Raw genomic sequence first — 26,457 nt, forward strand, 5'->3', positions numbered from 1 at the left:
GAAAAAAAAAGTCAGGGGGCAAATGCTATTTCTTATTTCTTTGGAAGAGGATAAGCTTAATAGTGCCAGTGTCCTGTCTGATGCAAATGCTTCTTGGAGTTGCAGCATGAATCTAGGTAGAACTGCAATAATGTCAATAAAAGAATGCCTGGAATACATTTCCTAATAACTATTTATTCCAAGATGCACGATTTTGCTGCTGGCTTGGGAGGTGAAGTGTTTCGCCATTCTTCTCCGAAATGGTTTGCTTTATTGACCTATGTTCGTATGTACACAATGAACAGTTTATCGCTCGTCCATGCTGAATCTGTTCCAAGCATCCTGGAGGCAAACAGAAACCAGAAAGATTAAAAGTGCGATTAAAATCTTGATCTTAATTATTCAAAAAGACAGATGAGATCTTAAGATGTTGAGACCTGTTATAAGAAACAAAAGTTCCTATAAATCTCAACAGCTATGGCATTTCTGTAAATGTAATAACAGTTGAGACAGTAAATCTATGGTTCTTATCTCTCCTACTTGTACATGTATTCCTTCATGCTTCTAATGTAAATCAAGCTCACATTCAAGGACAGATCAGCGACTTACCTTAAGAAGATCAAACACCTTCTCACAAGTGTACTTCTGCTGAATGCTTGCACCACGTTGCTGTAACTTATCAGGATGAACAAACAATGCAGCTTTACGGTAAGCTTTCTTTACAGCAACGGCGGTAACAATATCAGTAAGATGGACCGGCTGCCAACCACTATCAGGCCCAAGGATCTGCAATTATGACCATTCAGCCAAACCAGCTAATTAAAAATTTAATTGGCTCAAACTCACTTTATTGCAGAATTCAACACTTGGGGGTAAAAAATAAAGAGATCACATACATATTGTAATGATGAGAGCAATGCACGCAAATTCCTCTCCTTCCCACTTGACCACCTTTTGACCTCGGCATCAAGAACTTCTGCTAATCTCTGCCAGAAAATTAAACTCACAATAGTGAGAACTTGCGTTGTGTTTGAGAAAAAAGTTAAGCAAGGGTATATTACATTTCTCTCGGCTTGCTCTTGTTGTACAAGAAGATCACGATTATTCTTCTCCGCGAGAGCTTTTGCCTGAAGGAGACAAGACGAGCACATGAAGTGAACTCATTATTAATCAGCAATCAATATTTACAACTAAGCAATGTCATTATTTTCTTATCCAAGCAAAGATCCTGGAAGCATACCGCACGTTCTGCTGTCCGTTGATTCATCTCCAACCTAGCCTTACATCTTTGAGCTGATTCACCATTAGTTCCATTAGACTGCTCGGCTGGGGAAGGATCTTCAATAAGAAGTATACAACGTCTTTACAAGTAGCAAAAAATTGCATGGTCGAATAACCTATAATAATGAAATGAATGTATACAATCACATGCATGTAGAGTGAGAATCACATACCAGGCTGATATGAAGAATTTGGGGATCTTGCTGTGCTTGAAGAGAATGAGCCTTTCGACTCTAGATCCTGCAAGAAGTTCTTAAGTTGTTAATTTATGATGCCACAGGAAAAGCTTTTTGACGCTCATGAAGAATATTCTAACAGAAACGCTCACCAAGGACCGGCTCAGCCCATTATCTCTAGAAACACCAGCAAATTTCTCAGAAACAGATCTTTTAGCCTGCATTCCATCTGTAGAAGCACCAGCATATTTCTCTGGAACAGATCTTTTTGCCTGCTTACCTGCCTCGGCAGCAACCTTCTCAGATAATGCTTTCTCTAAGGCACGATCCCGAGCCTCTGTTGTTGCTCTTTCAACAGCAGCACGTTCCCATTTTTGTTTGGCTTTGGCTTCCTTTGAAGCCTTCTCAGTTAATGAAGTATCATTAGCCTGCAAAGGAGTCTTCCCTAACCTTCCTTGGGCCTCAGCCATAACCTTCTGACGAGTTTCAGCAAATGATCTTTCACGAGCTTCACGAATCACTTGTGCAACAGCTTTTTTCTCCTTTTGTCTTTCCCTTTCCCTTCGTCTTTCTGCTTTCCTAATTAGTTGTTCATTCTCCGGCTCCAGTACCTTTTGTGAACTAGCACTAATTTCAAACTCATTTGCAGTCTGAGGTTCTTGTTGACTCTCCCTTTCTCCTTCCACTTCTATTTGAGAGGTGAAGTTTGTTTCGTTCTCTTTTGCTCTCAGGGTTGATCGACTCTTTTCTTCCACTCCCTGCGAATTATGGTCAGTTTCACTCTCTGCTGCAGATGTTTGTGGATTTGCATTGTTTTCTTGTTCCAGTTCTTTCAGCGAACTGGGAAAGGTTTCACTCTCTTTCGGCCTCATGGTTGCTTGTTGGCCATCCTCATTCACTTCATCTCTCTTTGTAAACAGGCTTGTATCCACGTCAATATCCAGTAACACACTTCCTGCTTTTCTACCAAAGATATGAGGAGCCTGAGCTACTTTTGTATCCTTCCCATTGTCAAACCATCTTTTCCTGTGAGAAGACTTGGTACTATTCACGTTCTCCTCCGGGTTCACAGCAGCAACTTCAGGTTGCATCATGCCCTTATTAATATCTCTACATTCTTTATCATGTTTTTGTAAGTTGCAGGATACTTCAGATTCTCTGGCAAGCTTGGCATCTTGCATTTGCCCATATACACTTGCCCCATTTGTGTCAGAAGAATGGAGCTCTATTACATCTTCCATTTGCTTCAGTATCTCAGTAAGTTTGACACCTGAAGCCAAGCCCTCTATTTCACATATCACTTTCTCTTCCACGACGTCCTCCTCTTCAACTAATTCCGACTGATTCCCATCCTCCTCAAGTTTAATGAAAGTTCCGGAAACGTCATTAGTACCAAACCATCTTTTCCTAGATTTGGAAACATTCTTGTTCCTTTCCTGAGTTACACCAACTTCAGCACTCATCATATCACTATTGATATCTCCTGATTCTTTACATTCCTCAACCTGACTGTCTGCATTGTAGTCTACACTGGGCTCTCCAGCAAGATGGTCATCTTGTTTTTGCACAAAGCTCATATCACTTTCACTTGTGCGTATTTCATTTTCGTCAGAATGGATCCCTAGTGCATCTTTCATTTGCTTCGACCTCTCTGGAAGTTGGACACCCGGAGTCGAGCAATCTGTTTCACATGTATCTTTCTCCACCACGTCACTCTCCTCTTCAACTAGTTCTGTCTGGTGCTTGTTTTCTTCGAGTTGAACCGAAGTTTCAGCTACTTCCTTCCCCCCTCGATCCTCTGTGTTTATAGGTAACTCCAGAGTATCTTCTACATCTTGGTTGCACTCTATATCTCTAGCTGATCCCTGTTTGCTGTCTAGGTCATCATGTACACTCTGCTCTTTTTGGTTATCTGCTGCCTCAAAATTGCAATCCAAAATCTTTTCCTCTTGAGTCGCCCGCACTTTCTCACTTTCTGTGCTCTCATCCATCTGTATTTTCATTCTACCAGCATCCACAAATTCAAAACTCTCTTCTTGGCGATTCTGACACTCCTGACAAGTAGCCTCTTCAAGTATCTTCTGATTCGGTCTGGTGTCTTGAAGATTCTCTCCTCCTTCAGACATGCTGTCATCTTCATGTCTCTTTTCAAAACCTTCCTCATGAAAGCTGTACACTGTCTCACTAATCTCTTCCTTATCTTCAGTGAGATTTCTGTCAGTGTCTTCTTTACTCTGGGCACATGTTTGTTCCATATCATTCTGTTCCAGCATACAACCGTCCCTGTCAATCTTCTCATTTTCAACCCACTCCTGAACCACAGATTCTATTTTCACAGGTTCAGTCTCCTGTAACTCCTGAGGTTCATACCTCTTTTCATCTCCATCTTGTTTCTCTTCACATGTTTCCTTTGCACGTGTTGTTTTAAACTTCCCTATTTTGTCATGATCTGTGGTAGTTTCCTGTGGCTTTTCATTATCTTCCTGATTAGAACACTCTTGAGGTGATGCTAAATCATCATTTTCTTCAAACTCAGATGCATCTTCAACAGCATTGAATATATTCTCCACTTGTCTTTGTTCTTCTTCTGTAGCTGCTTTTAATGTATTGCCAACTAGCTCTGGATTTTCGAAGGCTTCCCTGTCCGTGTTCTTCTCCTGTTCATCTTCATCTACAGATCGGAAGATTTGCCTTGTATTAGTGGCTTCTGCTGCTTTTTGTACTTCTGCTGTAGCTGCTTTTGATTCCTTGCCATCCATTTTCTTCTCCTGTTCATCTTCATCTACAGATTGAAACATTTGCCTTGTATTATTGGCTTCTGCTGCTTTTGATGTCTTGCCAACTTGCTCTAGATTTTCCAAGGCTTCCATATCCGTCTTCTTCTCCTGTTCATCATCATCTACTGATCGGAACATTTGCCTTGTATTGTTGGCTTCTTGATTCTCTAATAATATATCATGGTGTGCATTTGAGTCAGCAAATTCATAAAAATCTTCTGTTGCTTCTGATACATCAGGTTCACTGCTGTCAGCAAATTCATAAAACTGTTCTGCTCCTTCCGACACATCTGGTTCACTTGTGTCAGCAAATTCATAGTACTGTTCTGCTGCTTCCGAGTCATCAGCTTCTTCATGCTTGTGATCTGTAGGAACCGGTTCAAATTCCTGTTCACGTACTTTCCCTCGAGCTTCCACACCACAGAGTTTATCCGTGTCTGCAAGTGCTACAGTTACTTGTTCTGGTAGAGCAGAGACATGAACTTCTTCTTGTAATTCATGGGTCTTCTTCTTTGTAAATGTGCTGGCATCATCTATGATTTCCTTTCCACGTATTTTTTCTCCAGTAAACATCACATCACGAATTGTAGATGCACTTTTGCATGCCGGAGTTGCGGAAACGTGGGCAATATCCACTTTCTCATATAGTTCCCGAGTCTTTGTCTCTTTTGATATGCTAGCTTTGCCTGCAGATTTACTGACCTTCCTCGACTTAGGTTTCATACTGTTGTCAAAGCTCAGTTTCACTCGACTTTGAGGACCAACTTTCTTTCTATCCATCAACTCCTTTGCCAGTTGTATACTTGCTTGAGCCTCCTCTATTGCCTTTGTCAAAGCAGCAACAGATGCAGCTGCAACAGAGTTTGTGTCTACTTCCTCGTCAAAGTAAGGTGGTGAGGAAACACTGTCAGCACCTTTAAAAGCATCATGGTTCAGCCCTCCAAACATAGACGCCACTGATTCCTCAAATTCACCCTTCCCATCAAAACGCTTGCTTGAAAACGGAGGCACGTCTGAAGGACGAGTTTCTTGCGCAATTTCCCCTGAATAAAATAACTTATCGATTGAGCCAGAACTTCTCGACTTGGAATTCCTCTGAACCTTGGAAACTCCTGCAGAAGTCTGTTTACTTTCATCCGAAGCTGGCTGGTCCCCTGCAGCTTTCATCTGAGGGTTGCCCCCCATGTTCCTCTCAACACTATTGACAATGCAAGCACCATTTGCTCCTAAAGATACTGGTTTATCAACTTTAGAAACCTGACTCGGAAGCGGAGGCTTGCTTGAAGGATGAGTTCCTTGCCCCGACTTAAATAACTCATCAATCGAACTCTGCCAATTAGAATCATTCTCTGCCCTCACACCTCCTCCTCCAGAAGCCTGCTTTCCGGCATCACCAGCCGGCTGTTCTCTCATGGCTTTCGCAGAACGGTTCCCCTCCATTCTCCTCTCTTTCGCCACGGACGACATTGACACTGATTGATCTCTACCTCCCTCCGTAGCGCGCGACGGAGAGGTCTCATCAACCAAGCAGGTATACGCCGGAACAGAATGCACACCTGCAAAGCTTTTGCTTCTATTGTTGCTCCGATTATACGACATGCTGAACTTCTTAACACCATCAATAGATTCATAGACTCCTTCATTTCCTAAATCAATATTCTCCTCTGAACATGAACGCTTTGCCTCTTTCGGAGGTGACACTCTTTCAGCTTGTCTCCTATTTTAAAATAAATAAACAACAAATTCAATCACCACTATCAATCAATCGATCTAACAACCACCTCTCACTTCTTATCCAGATTTCTTAGTGCTGATCTATTTCAGCAACAAAACTCATAGTACTAATTGTATATATCAATCTTGAACCGAACAAAATTAGACTCTGTACTACTCAAATAGAAATGTACCTGGATTGTTTCTGCAACTTAGTCTTCTTCTTCGGCTCAGCGATGAGCTCATCATACGGCACGGCGAAATCGGAATCGGCGAAGCCGCCGAAGACGTTGGAGTAATCGAGCTTCGAGCTCCGGACGTCCACTGAGGATTTCTGCTCATTGAGCTCCGGAACTTCCAGAACCGGAATTGAAGAGGCTGCGGCGGCGCCGAAAATCTCGCGGTAGTCTTGGAGTGTGGAGGAGAAAGACGAGACGGTGAGCTTGGAGGGAGCGGAGGAGAAGACGCCGTCGTAGACGGAGTGGCCGGTGGAGAGCTTCTGCGATAGAGACGCCGATGAAGTCTGGTAATCCATTGATGAATTGAGCTTCTTCTTCTCTCGCTCTTTCTCTTCGGACCGAAATTTACAGAGAATTAAGCGGAGAAGAGAGAGAGGGAATAATTTTTTGTTGGCGAGTAAATTGTGGTTTAACAGTCTGGGGGGTACGGAAATCGATTAAATCGGCGATTTGGCGGGGGGGGAGATCGGCGAGGAGAGTGAGGTTGCGAGTCTCACTTGTACCGAGAAACTGATTGGCGAGTGTGCCGTCGTGTAGTCTGAGGGACACTTCTTTCCAGGTTCAACGCGTCGGTCCGAGCATGGACACCGACACGGTGCAGGGGTAGACTAGTAATACTCTCGCAATTGAAGGGTGGATTTAGAGGTATTTATTTTACTTATTAGTTACTTTTTTGATGGAATATTGGTGAATTATTAGAATTTAGGACCCAACGGTTATTTGCGACTTTGTGAGACCAAGTTGGACCAGCCGACCAGGGTTGGTATCCATGAGCTAATATTTCACGCCATCATTTTGTATTGGAGTGATATAACGTGAACAATTCTACATGCAAGGTCGGTGTGATGTGATGTGATCATTGTGATGTGATTTGACATTGGAAAGAGGTTATGAGAGTTTCGATTTTGATGACATTTTACGGATGATGTGAGCGTATGAACTAATTAACGACAATTATTTTGTGATTTGATATCGGAAAGAGATTTATGAGTTATGATCATTCGTGTTTGGCTCGCTCAAATGAGTCTAACTGGTCCTAGTTAAATAGTAGTGCAACAATTAACTTGAGCTTGCTTGATCTTGAGAGAGACATAGAGCTGCATGAAGTACATGAAAGAGCTAGATAGATATGCACATATGATGACAACTAGTTACCAGTGCAATGCTTGAAAGTTTAGAACCTCGGTATAAGATAGTACATAGATTATAGATAATAGATTGTATCACAATCACAGTACATTTCATTATAAGAATGAGATTTAGTACGTTAAAATGCATCTTCACAATTATCCCTTGTGTATGACTAACTATACATTATCTTCTAAATTTCTAGCGATTTCATGCTTGCACAAGTAAACAATGAACTTTGACTATATAGAGAGGGACTGGTATAAAAATGCACACGATTTGGATTGAGAAGACAGATCTTTGGTGGAATATTGTGAAAATCTTAGATCAAATGATTACTTAAATGATGTGACAATATAAAAGCACAAAGCATGTGATCATTAGGCTAATATTAGCTTCAAATACCATGATTCATGCCTTTTGCTCTTTTGCTTTCCCTTTAACTAGCTTGGTGACTACCAACTCGGCACGGCAGACACCAGACTTTGCTCATGGAATCTGACGATTGAATCGGAGGGAAATGTAATGAAGTAGATCTATAGTAGACTATAAAATTTGAGGAAATGGGAAAGTGGGGGGACTCGATCTGCAAAAGGAAGAAGATGACCCTGTATATGCTTCTTGAGCTGTTTAAAGTGAAAAGAATTGAGGGAGAGATGTGTTTAATACTGATGTTCAGAATCATTGATGATTGATAATTCACACTCTCAACTGATCACCATGTTCAACTTCGTACGTAAAGATACTGCATAGATTATTGCTAACATTAGGAATATGCATGGATCACATATAGAAGTTATTGATCTCAATAGTCACTAATGGACACAAAACACTTGCTTCTCCTTCCAATACTTCTAAGCTCTAATACTGCATCCATATTTCTCACTTCATATTTTCCACCGTACGAACGATATAACTATGTTTTAATTATCCACTAAAGTAGTAAAACATACTCAACAATGTATGTTTGTACGAAAAAATTGACAATCTAAGCATCAATATGCTAACCACTTGCAAGAACACTAATCAGTTCTCTGTATCAAGGCATATACTAAAATCCGCATCAAATTTACACCACAACGAGGCTGAGTTTGTCCCCGAGTTTGAGTTTAAATTCTCAAATAATCTAACTAAAATGTTTGGTGAATAAACTTATTTCATAAGTTCACGAACTCAAATTTAACTTCTAGACAAATTATGAAAGCTGCAAAATAGAACTTTTAAAAACTACTGCTGAGTAAATCTGCAAACAAATTTTTTCAATCGCACCTCGGTGCTAACCTGGGCCTGAAACATATGAAATGTAATTGATGAACTAGGGCCCAACAACTACTTTGTAACATTAGGCCCAAGTATGAGCCCAGAAGCCCAACATTTACCAAAGAGCAGTAGAGAGGAAAAGCAAAACCCCTCCTCCGTTTATCTCAGAGAAGAGAAAGAGAGAAAGTCACAGTTTGCCTTGAACAGAAAGAAAAACCTCACCATAAAAATCCAAACTTTGGCTCACTCTGAACCCAAAAACCCAAAGCCTACAAATTTAGGGCAAACGTTTTAACCATGTTCAGGAACCAGTACGACACTGACGTCACCACATGGAGCCCCGCCGGGCGTCTCTTCCAGATGGAGTACGCCATGGAGGCCGTGAAGCAAGGCTCGGCGGCGATTGGACTCCGATCTAAGACCCACGTCGTCCTGGCGTGTGTCAACAAGGCCAACTCCGAGCTCTCTTCTCACCAGAAGAAGATTTTCAAGATCGACGACCACATCGGCGTCGCCATTGCCGGACTCACCGCCGACGGCCGTGTCTTGTCCCGCTACATGCGATCCGAGTGCATCAACTACAACTACACCTATGAGTCGCCTCTCCCCGTCGGACGACTCGTCGTTCAGCTCGCCGATAAGGCGCAGGTGCTTGTTCCGAACCCTAAATTTAATTTTTTTAACTGGTGTTAATTTCCGTAATTTTTTGGTCATTTTGGATTCGGAATTGGGGTTAGGGCTTTTGGGGAGCTAGGGCTAATTGAAATTGGGGTTATTTTGTGGAAATTTGATAGGTAAAGGAGTAAATTTGGTGTGTAAATTTAGTGTTTTTACTTGATACAGTAGAATTGCAGACTTTATTTGTGCTCAACCAGCTGGACTGAGCTGTGGGACGGTTATTGTTCTTACTGGAAAACCAGAGCATGAATCCATATGTTTACGAAGTCGAAGTTTTCTAGGCTATGGTTTTTCATTTGTAGATTGTTCAGGTTGAACACTTGCCTTTGTAAGTGGAGGTGGTAGGGGTTGGTTTTGCTGGTAACTATAGATTTTTGTTGCATTGGTTGTGTTTGAACTCCTCAATTTGTTGGATTTCAGACTATAAGACCGCTTAATGTGTGAAGAACTACGTATTTCAATGCAAATTATTCTGTGTTGGTCTTTTATATAAGCTTTTGGAATTTTTTTTTTGTGTAAATAATGTAACCAACCTGAACCAATTGTCGTTCACCCTTGTGCTACCATGGAGAACCAAGGTTGTTTGCAATCAATAACCTGGTCATTCAGGACATATAGTCATATACAATATGGATTTAACCACAATCCCCCAACATGCTATGAGGACTGAAGAAGGTTAGGTCCCCTTCGAATCTTACCATCTTGAACTGTAAAAAGTAGCTAGGTCTGGCTTCACATGGGAGCAAATCACAGGCCTGACTCTGCGGCAATGTTGTCCTAATGTTAATTTGACTGGTGGAGTTAATTGCTGCACTGCACGCTGTATCCTGGCATTTGTTATCTGTGTGTGCAGATCTATGCATAGGAAGACATGCACGAATATATGTATTCCAATGTTTGAATCCTCTAACTTTCTGCTTAAGTTTCTGAAGCTTAGCTTTGCGCTGTTCTAATGTGTTCACCTACGCAAGGATATAAGTGATGGATTGAGTAGAATAGTAAATGATTTTAGTTGCCATATCTTTCTTCATCAGTGATTGTAATTGGTGTACTTACACTTTGTCTGTTAGCAACCTGCAACTTTGTTCTGCTGTTATATTTTCCATTTTTTTTGTGTAAAATCTATTTGTTTTCAGAAGTTACTGATTTGTATACTTGCACATTGTCTGTTAGCAACCTGCAACTTTGCTCTGCTGTTATATTTTTGCAGTTTTTTTTTTGGTGTAAAATCTATTTGTTTTCGGAAGTTAATAATTTGATTCAAAACTGCGAGTTATTAAGTTCTTCCCAGTCAGATGGTTCTTTCCTTGTTATACACATTTGTTGGATCATCTTAGACTCTTGTGTGTGGCAGGTTTGCACTCAACGCTCATGGAAACGACCATATGGGGTGGGACTTCTAGTAGGTGGTTTGGATGAATCTGGAGCCCATCTATATTACAACTGCCCAAGTGGAAACTACTTCGAATACCAGGCTTTTGCAATGGGGTCTCGCTCACAAGCTGCAAAGACATACTTGGAACGCAGGTTTGAAAGCTTCGCAAATTCAACACGGGATGATCTGATCAAGGATGCACTCATTGCGACAAGGGAAACCTTGCAGGGGGAAAAACTCAAGAGTTCCATATGCACAGTTGCTGTGATGGGAGTTGGGGAGGCATTCCATATATTGGATCAGAACGAAGTACAAGAGATGATTGATAGATTCGAGATTGTGGCACAGGATGAAGCGCCTGCTGCTGAACCTGATGCTGTGGTTCCAGCCGAGCAGGGTGCTCCTGCAGAAGGGAGTGCTGGAGCTGACGGGGGTGCTGCTCCTGAGGCCGATGTAGCTCCAATGGATATTTGAAGATGCTGGAAGTAGTTGTCTTTCCATCCTTTCAATGAGATTTTATCACGTGTTTCGTAAGATTGAATTGTATTGGGAAGATAATCATCTATTGTTGGACCTTTGCTTTCTCCTTTTTCTCTCTCTTTTTCTTACAAGGCTATGCGTTTACCTGGTTTCACTTGTGCAAACAATTAAGGCGGCCTATCATTAGATGAAGTTTATGCTCAAGATACAGTTTATTTATCTAGTCTTATCGAATGGATTTATATCCGTGTGGTGTGAGTTGATACTACAGGTGTGTTGAGTCTGTACATGCTGAAAGTCGAAGGCAGAAGATTTCAATCATGTCAAGTAATCACAAGGGAATTGCAAGTTAAATTTTCTTATGCAACTTTTGGTTTCAAATTCTAGTTGAAAATTCTTCCAAGTTGAGAAGAGATGAACTGATCAAACAGATCAAAATGGTGTGAGGTGAGGTGAAAACTGAGAATAATTAGAATTTTGCATTAACCAATACTTGTAAAACAAACAGAATTGCAGCATACAATAAAAAGGGAAGCTATTCCGAGAATCACAGTGCCTCCCAACTATAAATCTGCCGGAGCCTGGTCTAGAATCTGTTGAACCAGTCCCCGAAATGCTTTGATATGATATTTCTAGCAACCGTGGTCTCAAAAACAATTTCCTTTAAAAAAGATTTATAGTTGGATGTCCGGAAGAGGGAGGCCTTTGATCTGCATTTGCTTGTACATCCATTGCCAATTCTCAGGTGGCACCTCACCGCCAAGAGAACGAATAACAGTTCCCCCACTGCATGAGCCAACTTTGCAGCATTCCTCTAGAGACAATCCCTTCACCAATCCGTACAAAAACCCACCGGCAAACAAGTCGCCTGCTCCTGTGGCATCTACTGCATTGGCTGTCCCAATGGCTGGAACCCTCGCAATCTAAACAGTAAATGAGAAAGAAAACAAGAAAATTCATAAATACCATTGTTAGGCAACAATATTCAGATATAATTGAGGAAAATCTTTTGAAGTGACCCAACCTCTTTTCCGTGCTTTGCGATGCATCCATTACTGCCTAATGTCACCACTGCCCACTGGCAGTGTTTCCCCAAATATTCGAGTGCAGCCTCGGGGTCAGCATCTTGTTCACCATTACAACCTCTGCATGACAAAATAAACATCATTTCTAAGTTCAAAAGGAGAAGAACAGAAAAATGAACCGGAATGGTATCTACTGGAAGGAAAATCCTTAATTGCCTTATCTTGACTTTATATCATTTAAAGTGAGTTGATTTTATCAACTGGTTAAAACTGTAGAACGAAAGTCACCTTATCAGCTCTGTTGCTTCATCTTCATTAGCAAAGCAGAGGTCTATATTACCTGACTCCAGCAACTGAAGAAGAGGTGATTTATAGTTGCGAACCATCTGGATAACGTAAGAAACTACGTAAGTATATACATCCCTGAGATTTGATACGAAAGAAAAGGTAAGAAATAAAAAATAGTCAAAGATAGCTTTCACTTGTATTCTAAAGTAGACACCAATATATATACAATTCATTTGCTTTTAGTTCACATTTAAGGTTCAAATTTGATTCAATTACTTGCATAGACATGTAGCAGATGCTAGTACTTGGTTTTGATTTCCCAATACCCCCCATTACTTAAGCTTCTGGTTATATGGTACTACAGCACTATAACCTCCACTATTTTTTTGTTTTTTGTTTGTTTGTTAGTAAGAGATACTAGTACCTCAAAGCTGGCCAAATCCAATGATACAAGTAGACCCTCTTGCTTGGCAACCTGTATAGCTGCCTGGATCACTTCTATGTAAATTATGCCATACCTCAGCAGCAACCACTGAAAGAAAAGAGGCATTTCAAGTTCAGCGAATGAAAAATATCACTGAAGAAAGGCATTGTACTAAACTAGGAGTAGAAATGTAGAATTATACGAACTATGAAAGAGACCAACCTTACATCCTTTAAAATCCGCTCTTGTTAAGCCATCCTCCTGGTAAACAAAATGTTAATAATTCTCATTATCTCATCTGAAAAACCATTCAAGGAAAACGATAGCTAATTATCCAAAGAAAATGATAGCTCAACACACAGATTGACACAAACAGACGCATGTACCTTTGGATGAAGTTTCACAGCACTAGAGAGACATGGACGCATTGTCCGATTACCAGACGCATCAACCAAGCAAACACACTACATTACACCAATCACCAACACACCTTCAGCACCAAGCAATATTGATCAACAAGAATGCCATAAACAAAACCCGAAAACAAAGCGAACCTGAGCTGTATGTCCCTTCTTCATCCTCAACCTCTCAAGGTTCACAGCATGAGAGCTCATGTTACTAACAAACAGCCGCCCTTGCTCATCATCCCCACATGCACCAATAATCCCACTAGAGATTCCAAACCCTGCACTCAACCCTCTAATAGTATTGGCCACACTCCCACCCGCCATGGTTTTCATTGGCAAAGAATCCAAAGATTCATCAGGGGATGATATAACATGGGTCTTCACCTCTCTCAATATATGCTCAAGCTCTTCAAATTGAACCTAAAAATAGTCAAAATAAAACAAAAGCTTGAACCTTTTCTCACAAAGCTTAACTCTTTTGGCACAAAACAACAAACCCACCAAGAGTGAGCAGTAACCACTAACTAGGATAGCCATGAACTCCAAATTGACAACACCCAAGTTTTACTTAGACATGAAGTAGAGTTAAGAGTGAATACTGGGATGGAGCCACCGCGCTCGCCGGGGAGTTGGTCGAGCAAGGACCAGTCCACGCGTGCCACGTGGTCGACGAGGGCGGCGGCTTGAAGTCCGAGGACCAGAGGAGCCTCGCCGCTGTTGGAGTTGGTGGTGGTGGTGAACAAGATGGCTTCTGCTCCCATGTTTTGCGGGCCCCTCTGGGGATTTTTTCCGGCTATGACTCCTCGGTGGATTTCAGTGCCTCAAGTGTTTTAACTATATATAGACACTGGGACCAAAGCAGCATGAGTCTTGCATCAGGCCATCAGCTGCAGGTCCGGTCCGGTCCGGTCCGGTCCGGTTTTTATAATGAAGGGCTCTTAACGACGACTTTTGACCTTTTGTCGTTGGAATTCTGGAGATGCTATCTTATCTCAACTTGGACTTCGTTGCAAATGTAAGTTGGTTTTTACAATTATACCAAGTGAAATCGTTACATCACAAGTGAGGCAAACACCCCATTGGTTTTTCTAGTAATATGTGGTTTATGGTTGGCAACTATAAATTGTGAAAAACATCCTTTAGGAGGAGCCAATCTCGACCGGAGTTGTAGCTCACTCGACCGATACTTTCTACCCTAAAAAGTATATGTTCTTGTTTTGGTTGTTGTAAGTTTTACTAACGTTCGAAATATGAGAAACAATCAGATTATCCGCATATATCTCTCTTATTTGCAAGAATTGTTCATACTCGTTTACAAAAATGCTCAACTCGCTTATTTTCTTTCAGACCGAAGAAAATTCGATTGACAAAAGCCCATAATCTTTGTCGGTACGAATTTGTCCGCTTCGTAGAGGAGAGACTTCGGGCAACAAAATACTCGTCGGAAGTGTTGGCCAATAATGTTGGTGTGAGAAAGTGTCAGCATTGTCAAGTTGCCACAAAAAGAAATAGGAATACACTCAATAGTGTTGGAGGAAAGAAACGACGAAGGAAACAAACAACGGAGCCGATAACAAAGATTCACTGGGGTTATGATTGATTGGTGGGGCGACATTATCTATTCGTCGCTTTCAATCGAAATTGTGTTTTTTAACTTTCTAAGATTCCGATCAGCCAACAAATACAAAACCCCAGAACTTTATCTTCATCTGCACTATACAACAACATTCATAGGCTCACATTGTGCAGTAGCTAATGTAGCTTGTACCTTGGTCGTGAATGATTAGCCTTTTAACTTAAAAAACGCATCACAAGCTTTAGTTCTTAGGCAAAGTAGGTTTGGGGTCAAGTGTATAGCTGCAACATGCCAAGCAGTGACGATTCTTCGATCTCTATGGACCACAAAAGATTCTAATGTTTAGTCTGCAATGTTGCTTCACAACAATAATTTCACCTGCAACATCATTCAACATCTCAAGCGCAAAGCCCTGAGTCAAGGTTTGAAGTATGCTCTTTGTTAATGGATGAATTTAGTTTTGCATGTAGCAATAGACCAATACTTTCATAGATAAATGTATGAATCAAGAGTACTACAGCAGCATTTAGAAATAGTACTTCGCATACAAAAATTATCATCATCATACAACCTGCCACAGCAGAAATAATAGTTTCTGAAAAGCCGCAGAAAGAGTGGATCCAATGGCTAGAAAAGATTCATAGTTCTGCCCTAAAACATGTTGGGTATTATTAGGAAAGGAAATGATACCTTTTCCACATATTTGCACTTAACAACAAGTATTCCATGACACCAAATCTCTCAAGATTTGAGTTGAAGAAGGAAAAAAAAACTCACGAAATTATTTTTCAACCTTGAGTGCTTTATCTGGTAATACATTATCTGGAAGTATAAGTTCTGGGGGAATTTCACGCACAACACCCAGCATTGAGTCATACTCCTCATCACGTCGAGCAAACTTCTTACGAAGGGCCTTCTCAAACTCAATCTCATCAAAGGACTTCCCATTCTCAGCTGCATGGACTTGTGCAAGGTTGGTATAATTGGTGGCTGACTGGGAGATGAAGGCTATTTCTTCATCTGTGAGCTTCCTCAAAAACTTGGCTGGATTTCCTGCCCAAACCTGCGATACATTTTACAGTATTTTATCGCTTAATCACAAAATGTTCAATAACCGTACAAGTACAATTAAAATAGCAAAATTCAGATTGCATTGATTAAACTGCATTGGACAGCATGACACCCATGTCACAAAGCCGTTACTTTTATTAACAACAAACAAATTTAAAAGGTATACAATAATCATTTAGCTCTTAAAATCAAATCAACTAGCATGTTATCTTATACTTATAAATAAAAATCAACTTTTCAAACAATAATAATCCCAAGCATTTACAATAACAGTATCATAAGGTTGATGACCGAAGGCAGATCATAATGATATGAAAGATAGAAAAGAAAGTCGAGACTCCCAATCCACTTATCCGTATTGTTACTTTATGCAACTCTAGTTGAAGATAGGGTGTGTATTACAAAAGATGGTCTTTATTTTGACTTCTGATCAAAGATAGTTTTATGGTTTTTCTAATCCAAAGCACTATATGTACTAGATCAGTGATCTGGATGCCTGATGGTGGTATATGCAATATACGTCCAAATTCTGAGCTACTTTTGCTTGCTTGATACAATCATCATACTTTCCAAAAGAAAATGATCAAATTAAGAAGGGGGTTCAGTAGGCGCGCATCTAGACATACCTCTCCACTAGGGATCCTTGTATTCTGTCTCACAAGGGATCCGGCAGCAACCATAGCATGTTTCTCAACAACGACACCATCAAGCAGTGTTGCTCCCATACCAACAAAGGCCTCATCCTCAACCGTACAGCCATGTACAACAGCACTGTGACCTGACCAATTATAGATTGTATACGTAAATCATCAGGGAAATTCACATAATATGAGTCGACGATACCATTCATCCTCGGTCAACACATTACTCACCTACAGTGACATTATCACCAATAATGGTTGGCAACACCTTCCCACTTAAATTAGACTTTGCCACATGAACAAGGGAGTTGTCTTGTATGTTAGTTCCAGCTCCAATAACAATGTGGTTCACGTCACCTATGCATAGAGACATATATATGCATTGTCACAAGACCCGGAAAAATAGATAAGCAACAATTCATTTGAGATTATCCAAAATTCACTAACCAGAGTCTTACAGATCATTACTTAACATAAACTTCAAACTCTATACCCCATAGGCTAATCCTTAACCATTGTATGGAAGCAAACTAAGTGCTCAGTTATTTCAATGATTTATGTACTCATGTCAATTAATTACATGGAATACAGTAATCTATTTTAATCCAGTTGCAATTCGTCTTCTTACTCTAGGAATAACTAGGCAGGCAAATCACTACTTAGCTCTCTAACAGTGATAGCCATAAGATAAAATCGAAAAAAAATGCAATTGTAAGCTATGAAAGATGTGAACAAGTACATTGAGAAGTCTGAGATTACTCATATTTGCTAATGTAATTCAGTGACGAGTTAAAATAATGAAATGTTCCGAACCATCAGCTCATACAAAACGAACTTGCAATTTCCGAAAGTACCAAAGCATGTATCATTTAGCTGACATTGCGTCTCAAAAGAAGTTCTTACCTCTCAATACACATCCATACCAAATAGAAGATCCTCTTCCCACTTGAACATCACCAATGACAGAGGCACTTGGGGCCACAAATGCATCCTTGTCAACCGCGGGAGCTTTATCAAATACATTCATAAGAGTCCGATGCCTAGACACTGCACAAAAGAACATCCTCAATACAACAGAGGAAGTTCATCTACATAACAGAAATAAAACCAGTGCACATCATAAATACTCAACATTCTCAGTCTCTAATTCCTCCCCTATGAAAAAACATATAGCTCAATACTCATCCAACCCCAAAACCTTCCACCATTACCACAAGCAAGACACCTAAAACGGCTTCCAAAACTCCAAAAAACATTCCTAATATTTCTACATTTCGCGATTCCAATAGAGCCCATTTACAATTGTTTGCCATCTAAACCATCTTGCATCACTTTCTCTGTAAAATGCTATACAGTAACGATCAAAATACAACACTATAGTGTATTATAATCTATTAGTAGCACACATTCTCACATTTCTCACACCATCTCTGATCAACCAACCAACCAATCACAGTCCAGCTAACACAACCAAACACTTAACCTAATCTTACAAAGCCACAGACTTGATCCTAATCTTACAGCTAAGTGAATTCTAATCAGCACCAAATGTGAACCAAACAGACTCCACACAATCACTAACAAACAGAACCACAACGAATTTAACAGATTGATACCAAAAATAGGGATCTAGGGTTTATAGCGAGAAAACTCACGCTGCTCCTTGAAGTAGTAGCTCCCCTGGAGGCGGCTGCCGAGCCGATCGACGGCCTGGCCCGTCTCCCTAATCCAGAATCCGACGGTGTATATCGCTCTCCCCAAAGTCCCCATCTTTGTTCCACCCCACTCACTTCCCCAGTCTCCGATGTACTCAACGCTACCAGGCCGGAGATTGAGAGAGAGAAAATCAAAAGAAATGGCTACCGCGACGGCACTGTATAACATCCCCAAGAGCGGAGGGCATATTCGACCTTTTCAATATCCCGGTAACCAATTTACCAAACCACCCCTGACTTTGTTTCAAATTAACAAGGCCCCGTCAGGTAATTAAACGCACCGTTTCGACCCCCCCCCCTAACCGCTTAACGGCGCAAAAGCTTTTCCTTCTGGTTTTCTGAGAATTGAAACGAAACAGAATCTGAAGCTCTCGTCGGACTCTTAAACGTCGCCGTTTTGTCAAGGTGTAAAGCTCTTTCTCTGATTTTGAAATTTAATCATGGTTCCTTAAATCGCCAATTTGACGTACTAGCTTTCCTTCTTTGATTTGTGAGTTACGCTAGGGTTTTGTTTCAGCTTGGATTTGAATTATAGCTATGATTATCAAATTGTGAAATGTGCCGAATCAGGACTCGGTGTTGTTTTTGTTCATGTGTGTATCACATTTGTATTGATAATGAATATTAATGACGCCGAAACTGCGATCATTTCAATTGAGCTAGCTTTCGGTTTTGGTTGATCAGGAAATTTAGAGGTTTTGATGGAAGGAGGAGGAGTGGCGAGTGATGCAGGCTCGGCGGTGGCGCCGCTTGCCAAGTGGAGGGATGAGTTTGCCAAGACATTTCAGTATTACTTGGACCGTTCGACTCCGAATCCGGTCCATAGGTGGCTGGGGACGCTTGCTGTGGCTGTGATTTTCGTGTTGCGAGTTTACTTGGTTCAGGGGTTTTACATTGTGTCTTATGGATTGGGGATCTATATTTTGAATTTGTTGATTGGATTTCTTTCGCCAAAGGTTGATCCGGAGCTTGAGGGCTTGGATGGGGCTGCATTGCCGAGTTGGGGATCGGATGAGTTTAAGCCATTCATTCGCCGCCTTCCTGAGTTCAAGTTCTGGTAATTATGGAACATATGTCCTTTTAGAAGTTACTTTGATTTGTTCCTTTTATGGAGTGATATGATGTATACTCTGGCTAGGGTAAAATGTGTGGCTAGTTAAATGCATCTATTGAGTATTGACTACATAGGAACTTGCTGTGTTGGTATGTTCTTCAATGTATTAGGTAATTTGTGACAGAGGGAGAAGATTTTCATATTAAACACTGAGTTTCTGTGCCTGGTCAATGAATATGCTTTATCCCTTGCTTGAAGTTTGTTTTCTGTGATACAATTCTTATGTGTATTGCTGATGGAGGTCATATGACAGGCCTCTCTACTATTGTCTATACTTTTATGTTGCTAATTACAAGGCTTTTCTCCTATCTCAGTCTTTCTGTTTCTTTGCTCATCGACCTAAAGTAGTTCTGAGACATATTGACATGCAGAAGTTGAGGTTTCTTTGGCTTTGTTCTGAATAGGAAGCCTGATAAATCTCCAAGATGATTTATTTTTCACATGTTTCAAGCTGATGAAACACCTCATGGACGTTCTTAAAAAGAAACACCTCAACGACAGGGAGTGACGATATAGATTGTGGGATAAGGCATGTGAATAGTGGGGAGATTGAAGTGGTTCTAGTAGAGCGAAACTGCAAATAGGGATCTGTGTGGATGAATTCAGCAGTCAAGATGATTATTTGATGAATGTATTGTCAGTGATCAAACACATTACTATCTGTGCTTATATGCAATAATGTGTTCATGTATGTTTGTACTGAATTTTCACAACTATAACCCGAGTCTCAAACTTACTAATTGGTTTACTTGTGTGGTTTCAGGTATTCCATTACAAAGGCTTTCTGTGTCGCCTTTCTGATGACCTTCTTTTCTGTTTTTGATGTCCCTGTTTTCTGGCCCATACTCCTCTGTTATTGGATTGTTCTTTTTGTCCTTACGATGAAGCGCCAAATCATGCACATGATCAAGTACAAGTATATTCCATTCAGCATTGGGAAGCAGGTGAGGGTCCTAGAGTATTGTTCACCTGATATTACCCCATATTATTTTTTAACCATCTCCTTCCCTCTTCCAAGTCCATTTGAAATTCAATTTGTGGCGATAAGGTTCTAGATTTTTTCTGTTGATTAGTGTTGTCATCTTTAGCTTCTTTAACTTCAATCTACTAACTCATTTCCTTGGATTATTAGAGGTATGTAGGGAAGCCTGCTGCAAATAGTAGTGGCGCCGCGGAATGAAAGTTAGGAAAACAGAATGGGAAGAAGTGCAGTGTTCAAATGTTTTTAGCTATTCTGAACACCTTTCTTGTCAACTCTTGCAAGGTTATAGAACTTATAGATATGTTGACTTTTTGCATGCTATTAGGATTTTAACAAGCAGTTGTAACTTGCATAACTTGAGATCCTCGCCTCATTAATATGAATTTCTTGATACTGTCATGTAATTACCGTTCTCATTCTGTGTTTACTTCTGATTTCTGAATGTTGAGGCTGCCTATTTGCGCATCCTCTTGCGGTCGGTTTCTGTGTACTCACATGGTATGGTTCTAAATCCCGGCAGCAAGTTGCGTTAGAATTCATTCCAACAAAGACATTGAACTAGTCAATAACAAGCACGTTGACAATAATCCCAACTTGTTTGCCGTTGAGCTTTACATAATCTCCGAATAGCGATCATGATCATATTATTCATATGCTATGAATTCTCTGGAGGCATTTCCAGGTGGGATAGGAGGGAGATTCTGGCATGGGGTTTAGGTGCCAGATAGATGTCTAATCAGACAGAATTGGTATAACAACCCTCCAACAACTTGGTAACGATAGCACAAAGTTTAGTTGTTAATTTGCTATTACTTGACTTTATATGATATCATTCTGAATGATAATATAACACATGAAAAGAAGTTTAGTATTTTATAGGTGGACAATATTAATTGGACAGGGCCAGCTAATTTGTTTGAGGTCTTCTTCCTTCTTATTTCTCCTTCTCTCTCTTCTAAATGATTGCATAAAGTGTTAAATACCTTCAAAGCCAAGCATCACATTCCGTCCCACTGAACCAAATTTGTTAGCATTCTTTCCACAAATGAGTGGGAGAATTTATGTTGTGATATTCTTTTGCTGGGCTGCTCTTACTATCATCACCCCCACACTCATTATCTTGTCGGAAACTTCAAAACCTTACTCGGAATTACAAGGTAAGAAGCACTAGCTTAACCAAATTGTGTCTAACCTTTTCTCTTGTATTGATTTCTCGGTTGCTTGAATTCAACGTAACTTGTTCATCATCTGCTTCTTATTTTGCAGATGAGGGAATTAAGGAAATCAAGGCTAGAAGATTGATAGGATATGCGGTGAAACATCGAATGAGCACTTATTCTGCACCCTCACCTGCAGAGGCACCGTCACCGGCACCAACTCCAATTCCAGAGACAGGCTCGGAGACTAGCAGAGTCGATCTTGCGAAAGTTTTCTCAGAATCGTTGAGATTGGTGATCAGAAAAACTAAACTCAGGTTGAAATGACCCTTTTTTAGTCTAATTTTGTGTTCATGCATGAAGCTCTTTTAAGCATGCTTTAAGCCTCTCCGATCATCTTTGAAAGAAATTTGTAAAAGAGAAGGGGAAGGAAAACTGTATTCCTGGTTTTCCAGTACATAGGTAGCTAGGTGTTATTTTCGTTTCAGGGAATTGTACTGAGACAAACCAAAGGATACAAGCACAAGCTGAGAATATTACAAGTACTAAGGTTTTATTTAGCTACATGTTAATCAACAACTTTATATAATGCTTAAACAAATTGCTGGAGGTAATCCTCCACAGTGGTGTAATCAACATCCGGGTACAGCTCGGAAGCTTCAACTCCCAACGATGGCTCAATGTCGAAGTTGGTAAGATCTCCTTTCACAAACACAGAGTGGTAGATTCCCATTATCAAATTTTCTGGAAATGGGGTCGCTGCAAAAAAACAGTGAATCAAATTTCATCGACAACTTCATTTTCATTATGTGAAGGTCGTTCTCTAAATCTCTAAACTAAACTGACCTATAATGTCGTCGAGGAGTTTTTGCTCTGGAACATAGACCTTCTCAAGTAGTTTGCCAATTTTCTTCTCCCACAAGGCAACCAGTTCATTCATGGAGTAGATGTTTCGAGGCGGCTTGAGGTAGAGAACCTTGTTCAGTGTTCTTGAGTCATCAACTGCTCGGATTGTATAGGTGCCAATGTCCTCTTCCTTGACAAAGATAGCTGTACCAAAATTACGTAAACAAAATTAGCCATCAAGGACCCGAAATGATGATTCACTTTAACTTCGCATACTATATGAGAGATTGAGGTTCTATAAATCAAACAATGAATGTTGCTTCTGCATAAGAGCATAAAGGATCGGAATTGGACTTGTTGTGTTATAAGGTGAATTACCCTTTGGATTTCCATCCCCTAGGATGAAGACTTTGTCTCTGGGTGGAGAAGTAGCATTTGGCTGTACCAATGAGGGTAGAAAATAGCCGGCGAAGCAGTTGCTGGTGACATATGTGTAGGGTATCCCCTCGGCCTCTATAGCTCGCCGGATTTGCGCTTTGCTCGCAAAAAAAGATTTGGCCGGCTCAACTATGTCATGTATAAGATCCACATCGCTTCCAAACTCCGATGGGAAGAATCTCTGATGATCAGGTGAATGTAATATCAGATACATCAGTGAATCCTAGTCTTTCTTTAGATAGTAACACCAAAATAATCACGGTCACTACTAGATCTTACTCTTAAGTCTATATTCAATGGTGGAGACGCTAACCTTGACATTACCAGCTTCTTTAATGGCAGCAATGATCTTAGTTTGATCTGGTGCCGCTGGAATGCCCACTGTTGATATCACCACGTCCACCTTTTTGATCACCTTCACCAGACCCTCGTGCTCATCAATATCTCCCTATGCAATCAATATAAACCAGTTAACTAAATGTAATTAAGCCAAAAACGGATGGTGGTAGCTAAGTTGTATATATACATAGAGCAAAGTGACTCCCAAGTTCTTGAAACTTTGAATAAGTTTTCCCTTGGCAGGGTCATTGACTGTGGTCTCTCTAACAAGAGCAAAGGTGGGATGGTTAGCCTTTGCGCTCGCTTCAACGATGAACTTGCCGATGTAGCCGGTGCCTCCGATTACCAAAACCTTGCTTTTCCGAGGATCGGCCATTGCAATTAGCAAACAAGTGGAGGCTGGAGAGTGAATATTAACTAGAAGACTGTGCGGAAGTTCCTCTGTTCCAGAGTTGTGGTTAAGTGCGCTCTATATAGGAACACAATTTGTGAAATGTACATATATTAATATATGGCGTATCATTTGATTCACCTAAATTATTGAACGGTCGGAATCACCTCTCTGTATATATTGATGTTTAATTTCACCGTCATCGTCCTAATTAGCATAAAACTTGGAAAGATCTATTTATACGTATGCCGTGATAGTTATCTTCTCACATTTTTATTTGGTTCCCTTACATCGTCTTATGACACCTAATTTATCAATATAAAAACTAATGATACTTGCAAGGGTTGAAAAATTCTAAGTTTGGAGAAAACTTTAATTTTCTTTTCAAATTTTTGATGCAGGACAAGGAGAGGACAAATTAAATATATTTTAGGCAAAGAAACGGCGAACAATCAATTAAGAATAATTATTTGAAGATAAGTAATTCACGCGTTCTAAGACAAATAACTGCTAGAATATTTAAGAATACAATATTTTGGACTTTTTGGGTTGCTCGTACAAAATTACAGATTTTAATTCGTGAAAAATATTAGAATAGATTTTGGCAAGAATGTCCGTTTGAGACGCATAATACCTTTCTAGAATAGGAACGACGAGATCTACAAGACTTACTTTAGTAAGCTCTGTCAGTTTTAAGCGAAATACTAACGTCTTACTGTTCTAATTCGGGATTTAGTATTTTAAGCTAGTTTTATTTTCCTTTTAGAACTCTTTCATTTAGATTATTGTTTCCTTTTTAATTTGGATCCTTAGGTTTCAATGGTAGATTATGATTATGATTTTGTTTAGGTTATTGATGCTTATATAAGCATCATCTTTTCTTGTATTTGGACATCTTTTGTTATCAATAAACATTTGAGTTTTTTTAATTATCCTGATCTCGCGGAGTTGAGAAACCCTAATTTTGTGGATTCAAAACTGCCGCTGGTGCATTCCAACGGGTTAGTTCCGCTGTATCACTCTTCATGAACTACATTCTACTCGGAAATTAAAGTTAGAAGAAGCATTCTAAACAGTACTGCAGAAAAGAGGATGTTTGATCATAACTTCGGCTTTTGAAACAATCCCAGTGGTGAATTCAATATATCAAGTTTAGTACATTTCCTCATAGAAGAAGACATGCATAAACAGCATATTTAGATAGCAAAACCCTCTCCCGCTCGCATATGAAGCTAGTTCCTTATTTAGCAAACATCTTGAATTCTCAATCAACAACCAAATGATGCTTAAACGAATTGGTCGAGATACTCCTCCACGGTAGTGTACTTAACATCCGGGTACAGCTCGGAGGCTTCGACTCCGAAAGACGGCTCGATCTTGAAGTTGGTATGATCTCCTTTCACAAACACAGAGTGATTGATTGCCAATATCACATTGATAGGAATTGGAGCCTCTGAAAAGAAGAGGAAAACAGAAAGTGAACCAATCAATGTCGTCAATATAAATAGCTTCATTTTTATTATTGAAGGGTGGATTTCAATCTTAGAAACCTATTACATAACTGACCTATAATGTCGTTGAGGATTTTGTCCTCTGGAACATAGACCTTCTCAAGAACTTTTCCGATTTTCTTCTCCCACAAGGCAACGAGTTCGTTGAATGAGTATATGTTTCTGGGAGGCTTGAGGTAGAGGACCTTGTTCAACGTCCTTGGATCATCAACCGCTCGGATCGTATAGGTGCCGATGTCGTTTTCCTTGTTAAAGATTGCTACCAAAACCATCAACAAACAAAACATTAACTACCAAATGTTGGATGAAATACCTCAATCAACTCTCGCTTCTACGTAATTGCATTAGTATTTTGGCAACTTACCCTTTGGATTTCCATCCCCGGGGATGATGACTTTGTCTCTGGGTGGAGAAGTGGCTCCTGGCTGTACCAATGTGGGTAGAAAATAGGCTGCAAAGCAGTTGCTGGAGACATAAGTGTAGGGTATCCCCTCAGCCTCTATAGCGCGGCGGATTTGCGCTTTTATTGCAAAGGCTGATTTGGCTGGCTCAACCGCATGTACTCGATCCACATCATTTCCAAACTCTGAGGGGAAGAATCTCTGAAGATCGATAATTGAAGTAAATCAATAATGTCTTACAAACTGAAGCATGACAAGATGCCCGATGAAATGACTGAAATACTAAGTATGCATGAGAGTGATGAGACACCGACCTTCACATTACCAGCTTCCTTAATGGCGGCAATGATCTTGGTTTGATCTGCTATCTGCATGAAACCCAACGTTGATATAACCACATCGACCTGTTTGATGGCCTTCACCAAGCTCTCATGATCATAAAGATCGCCCTATGCATTTTACAAGTACAGAGTTAACTGATGAATTAAAGACAAGAAAATGTGATTTAGAAAGTGTGCATATCATAGCTTAGGATGTATACAAGTATACAACTATACATACATAGAGGAAAGTGACCCCCAAGTTCTTGAAGTTCTGAATGAGAGCTCCCTTGGCAGGGTCATTGACTGTGGTCTCCCTAACAAGAAGAAAGGTGGGATGGTTAGCCTTTGCGCTCGCTTCGACGACGAACTTGCCGATGTAACCGGTGCCTCCGATGATCAAAATCTTACTTTTCTGAGAAGCCATTGCAAGTATGAGATACAAAAGATTGAATCAAAGAGAATGTGGAACTTCTTTGTTCTTTGTTTATGAGTTAGTGCATTCTCAAGTGCACTATATAGGAGTCCATTTTACGGAAGAAACTATAGGGGAATGATAATTACATTGTCGGTGGTGCTGCAGCGTTTGGTGATGGGACTGTTTACCTTTGTCTTTATCTTATTTTCAAAGAGATCCCCAAAGAGAATACCCTTAACCATTATCTACCTAACACCCATAAACAATGCAAAGGATGGTTGGGAAACCAATTGATCGTATTTTGCTT

General features: G+C 40.3%; 7 protein-coding genes across 7 annotated transcripts; 2 read left to right on the forward strand and 5 right to left on the reverse strand.

Annotated features, from left to right (window-relative positions):
- Positions 1–44: 44 nt before the first annotated feature.
- Positions 45–6,497, reverse strand: LOC126784938 (auxilin-like protein 1). The gene is made up of 8 exons (XM_050510488.1): positions 6,121–6,497; positions 1,589–5,930; positions 1,434–1,500; positions 1,220–1,317; positions 1,041–1,106; positions 876–965; positions 589–765; positions 45–321 (listed from the first exon to the last, which is right to left on the reverse strand). Exons 1-8 carry the CDS (start codon positions 6,459–6,461, stop codon positions 286–288), a joined length of 5,217 nt encoding a protein of 1,738 aa, XP_050366445.1. The 5' UTR covers positions 6,462–6,497; the 3' UTR covers positions 45–285.
- A 2,233-nt stretch (positions 6,498–8,730) lies between these two features.
- LOC126784957 (proteasome subunit alpha type-1-B-like) lies at positions 8,731–11,305 on the forward strand. Its single transcript, XM_050510512.1, has 2 exons — positions 8,731–9,201; positions 10,586–11,305. The coding sequence occupies exons 1-2, from the start codon at positions 8,851–8,853 to the stop codon at positions 11,078–11,080; spliced, it is 846 nt and encodes a 281-aa protein (XP_050366469.1). The 5' UTR covers positions 8,731–8,850; the 3' UTR covers positions 11,081–11,305.
- A 241-nt stretch (positions 11,306–11,546) lies between these two features.
- Positions 11,547–14,082, reverse strand: LOC126784952 (uncharacterized). The gene is made up of 8 exons (XM_050510506.1): positions 13,830–14,082; positions 13,378–13,650; positions 13,210–13,287; positions 13,046–13,084; positions 12,824–12,931; positions 12,400–12,497; positions 12,111–12,231; positions 11,547–12,009 (listed from the first exon to the last, which is right to left on the reverse strand). Exons 1-8 carry the CDS (start codon positions 13,989–13,991, stop codon positions 11,761–11,763), a joined length of 1,128 nt encoding a protein of 375 aa, XP_050366463.1. The 5' UTR covers positions 13,992–14,082; the 3' UTR covers positions 11,547–11,760.
- Positions 14,083–15,333: 1,251 nt separating this feature from the next.
- On the reverse strand, positions 15,334–18,360 carry LOC126784958 (gamma carbonic anhydrase 1, mitochondrial). Its single transcript, XM_050510513.1, has 5 exons — positions 18,174–18,360; positions 17,422–17,565; positions 16,750–16,875; positions 16,504–16,655; positions 15,334–15,869 (listed from the first exon to the last, which is right to left on the reverse strand). The coding sequence occupies exons 1-5, from the start codon at positions 18,286–18,288 to the stop codon at positions 15,588–15,590; spliced, it is 819 nt and encodes a 272-aa protein (XP_050366470.1). The 5' UTR covers positions 18,289–18,360; the 3' UTR covers positions 15,334–15,587.
- A 162-nt stretch (positions 18,361–18,522) lies between these two features.
- LOC126784962 (protein RER1B-like) lies at positions 18,523–20,739 on the forward strand. Its single transcript, XM_050510524.1, has 4 exons — positions 18,523–18,638; positions 18,918–19,290; positions 20,111–20,291; positions 20,480–20,739. The coding sequence occupies exons 2-4, from the start codon at positions 18,935–18,937 to the stop codon at positions 20,525–20,527; spliced, it is 585 nt and encodes a 194-aa protein (XP_050366481.1). The 5' UTR covers positions 18,523–18,638; positions 18,918–18,934; the 3' UTR covers positions 20,528–20,739.
- Positions 20,740–21,895: 1,156 nt separating this feature from the next.
- LOC126784954 (eugenol synthase 2-like) lies at positions 21,896–23,530 on the reverse strand. Its single transcript, XM_050510508.1, has 5 exons — positions 23,297–23,530; positions 23,084–23,218; positions 22,711–22,951; positions 22,333–22,536; positions 21,896–22,245 (listed from the first exon to the last, which is right to left on the reverse strand). The coding sequence occupies exons 1-5, from the start codon at positions 23,483–23,485 to the stop codon at positions 22,079–22,081; spliced, it is 936 nt and encodes a 311-aa protein (XP_050366465.1). The 5' UTR covers positions 23,486–23,530; the 3' UTR covers positions 21,896–22,078.
- Positions 23,531–24,548: 1,018 nt separating this feature from the next.
- On the reverse strand, positions 24,549–26,164 carry LOC126784955 (eugenol synthase 2). Its single transcript, XM_050510509.1, has 5 exons — positions 25,974–26,164; positions 25,727–25,861; positions 25,376–25,613; positions 25,067–25,270; positions 24,549–24,953 (listed from the first exon to the last, which is right to left on the reverse strand). Exons 1-5 carry the CDS (start codon positions 26,157–26,159, stop codon positions 24,787–24,789), a joined length of 930 nt encoding a protein of 309 aa, XP_050366466.1. The 5' UTR covers positions 26,160–26,164; the 3' UTR covers positions 24,549–24,786.
- Between the last annotated feature and the right edge of the window lie 293 nt (positions 26,165–26,457).

The sequence above is a fragment of the Argentina anserina genome, chromosome 2, assembly GCF_933775445.1.
Source record: "Argentina anserina chromosome 2, drPotAnse1.1, whole genome shotgun sequence".
NCBI classification, from domain to species: Eukaryota; Viridiplantae; Streptophyta; class Magnoliopsida; order Rosales; family Rosaceae; genus Argentina; species Argentina anserina.